The 2,752-nt window shown below is 53.2% G+C and overlaps 1 protein-coding gene across 1 annotated transcript; it reads left to right on the forward strand.

The window, feature by feature from the left end:
• The first annotated feature begins 922 nt into the window (after positions 1-922).
• LOC147121251 (zinc finger CCHC domain-containing protein 3-like) lies at positions 923-1,528 on the forward strand. Its single transcript, XM_085977739.1, has one exon. The coding sequence runs from the start codon at positions 923-925 to the stop codon at positions 1,526-1,528; it is 606 nt and encodes a 201-aa protein (XP_085833865.1).
• The last annotated feature ends 1,224 nt before the right edge of the window (positions 1,529-2,752 follow it).

A 2,752-nucleotide genomic window follows, 5' to 3' on the forward strand; every position in this document is an offset into this window, starting at 1 on the left:
TAATAATACATTGTGCATTACATAGCTTAACACCGCACTTACATAAATGTGTACCCTGCAACTCATCACGAGCATCACCATATGTGATCCAAATCTAATACATTTAGAATAGAGCAAAAGCACACATTTCATATCTCGGCCTTTTGGCTAATATCAAGCGTAGTCACACCCCAGTAATGGGGTGGTGATGGTCACCCCCAGCTATGGGGCAGCGTAAAAGAAAGCTCCCCTTAATTAAGGGGTGAAAAAAAATAAAAAAATAAATCTGTATATGACTTATAAAATGTGTAATGAAAATGCATTGTAACATGTCTATGTAAATTGAGTGCCATGTACCGCAGTTAATTTGTATTGTGCCAGATGTGAACTGTATATTCATGTATTTGAACAAATTTTTTTATGAATAAAGTATATTTTTGAAACAAATAAAAAATCTGTTACATCATTCCAATGGAGGAGCGAGCCAGGGAGGCCGGAGCGGAGAGCGATTGGCAGGGGAGCTGGCGGCCAATGGAGGAGCGAGCCAGGGAGTCCAGAGCAGAGAGCGATTGGCAGGGGAGCTGGCGGCCAATGGAGGAGCGAGCCAGGGAGTCCAGGGCGGAGAGCGATTGGCAGGCGAGCTGGCGGCCAATGGAGGAGCGAGCGAGGGAGCCCAGAGCAGAGAGCGATTGGCAGGGGAGCTGGCGGCCAATGGAGGAGCGAGCCAGGGAGTCCAGGGCGGAGAGCGATTGGCAGGCGAGCTGGCGGCCAACGGAGGAGCAAGCGAGGGAGCCCGGAGCGGAGAGCGATTGGCAGGCGAGCTGGAGGCCAATGGAGGAGCGAGCCCAGAGCGGAGAGCGATTGGCAGGTGAGACGGCGGCCAACGGAGGAGCGAGTGAGGGAGCCCAGAGCGGAGAGCGATCGGCAGGTGAGGTAGCGGCCAATGGAGCAGCGAGCCTGGAGAGGAGAGCGATCTGCAAGCGAGATTGTGGCCAACCGAGCAGTGAGCCAGGGAATCCGGAATACTGTCCGAGTGGCAGTCAAGAAGGTGGAAGAAGGAGCGATGGTTGACCGCTCGTCCTTCGTGAAGAGAATCATCATTGGATGTTGCGGGTTCAAAGCTGCGGACATTTTCGCTCTGCAGGATATCCCCAACGCCGGTTACTTCGATGTAACCTTTAGAAACATCGCTGGATGCCTGAAATTCCTGCAGGCAGTCAAGGAAAAGAGGAGTGAAGAGCGGCACTTAATCAAAAGTGCCGAGACGCTGTTCACCCTCCCATCGCAAAGAAACCGCCTTGTCACTGTACACATGTACAACTCCCACATCCCTGTCATCGATGTGCTCACCTTCCTTGGCAGATACGTCGATGATGCTGGAAATAGCGTGGACATCAACAACCTCTTTGGGATCTGGATGGGTAAACGGCAGATCAAGGTCATGCTCAAAGTGGACACCAAAGGAACCATCCTGCACCCCTCTTCCAGCTTCGCCATCAGAGGAAGTCGGGGATACTTGGTCTACGCCGGCCAACCCAGGGTGTGTTGAACCTGTGGGAAATCTGGGCACGTGGCAGCCAACTGCACGGTCATCATCTGCAGGAACTGCAAGAAAGAAGGCCACCAGACAAAGGACTGCAAAGAAAGCAAGATCTGCAACCTTTGTGGTGAGGCTGGTCACCTCTACAAGTCCTGCTCCAAGCGCAGCCTCAGCCATGCGCAGGCGGCAATGAACAATGTGGTGCACGAGGAAGAGACCACAAAGGTCGACCCAAAGGAGACCAACAACGCTCCTAGCACCAAGCCCCTCAGTGATAAAACCACAAACATGGATGACTCTGAGGGAAACAAGGAAAAGGACACTGCAGGAAACTGCCACGCCTCGGAAACCAGCCCTCAGCCTCCTCCCCAGCAGATAGAATCCATGGAAGAGGAAGCTGCGGAGGAACAACTGGGAGACTGGGAGTTGGTGGGGGAAAAACACAACAAGAAAAGGCCCACCAACCCCCCAGGAAAAGATGCCGCAAAGGCCCAGCCCAGTGGGACAAAGCGGCTCATGTCCCAAATGGACAGCAGCAAAAAAAGTGGCAAAGCACACAGAAAGAAAAGGAGACTGAGAAGACCCCTCAGCTCCAGAACACCAGGAGCAATGAAACGCCCAGCACACCCCAGCTCTGGGAAACCGAGGGCAACGAAGCGTCCAACACACCCCAGCTCGGGGAAACCGGGAGCAGCGAAGCACCCAGCACACCCCAGCTCGGGGAAACTGAGAGCAACAAAGCGTCCAACGCACCCCAGCTCTGGGAAACCGGGAGCAGCGAAGCGTCCAACGCACACCAGATCTGGGACACCGGGAGCAGCAATACCACAGGCGACAGGCTGAGGGAAGAACCCATGACTGAGGAAAATCCATTCTACGTGAGGGAATACGTCACATCACCGCCGTCGTCACCCCATCGGTACAACACCCCCTCAAGAGACCAAGACAAATTTCTCAGCCCAGGGCAAGTAAAGCAGTTCTCGAACACCGTGGGTATGCAGGAACAGCCCCAAGGACTGGGAACAACATAACGGACTGCGTGTTGAAATGGGACTTTGGAACTTATTTACTTATAAAAATGGGTTTAAAAATCGCTACGATCAACATGTGCAGTTTAAAATTAACTACGGGATGTGTTTCCACCTTGGGGTATCTCGCCAAGGTCAAGGCCGACCTGCTGTTCCTGCAGGAGTGTGGCCTACTGGACCTCAGCAACTACCGGCAGTGGTCGTG

This window comes from Somniosus microcephalus, chromosome 3, assembly GCF_052327205.1.
Source record: "Somniosus microcephalus isolate GS21.2 chromosome 3, FLI_Smic_1.0, whole genome shotgun sequence".
Lineage (NCBI taxonomy): Eukaryota > Metazoa > Chordata > Chondrichthyes > Squaliformes > Somniosidae > Somniosus > Somniosus microcephalus.

Coding starts and splice junctions, on each gene's coding strand:
- LOC147121251 (XM_085977739.1), top strand. CDS start 923: ATGGAGCAGCGAGCCTGGAGAGGAGAGCGATCTGCAAGCGAGATTGTG.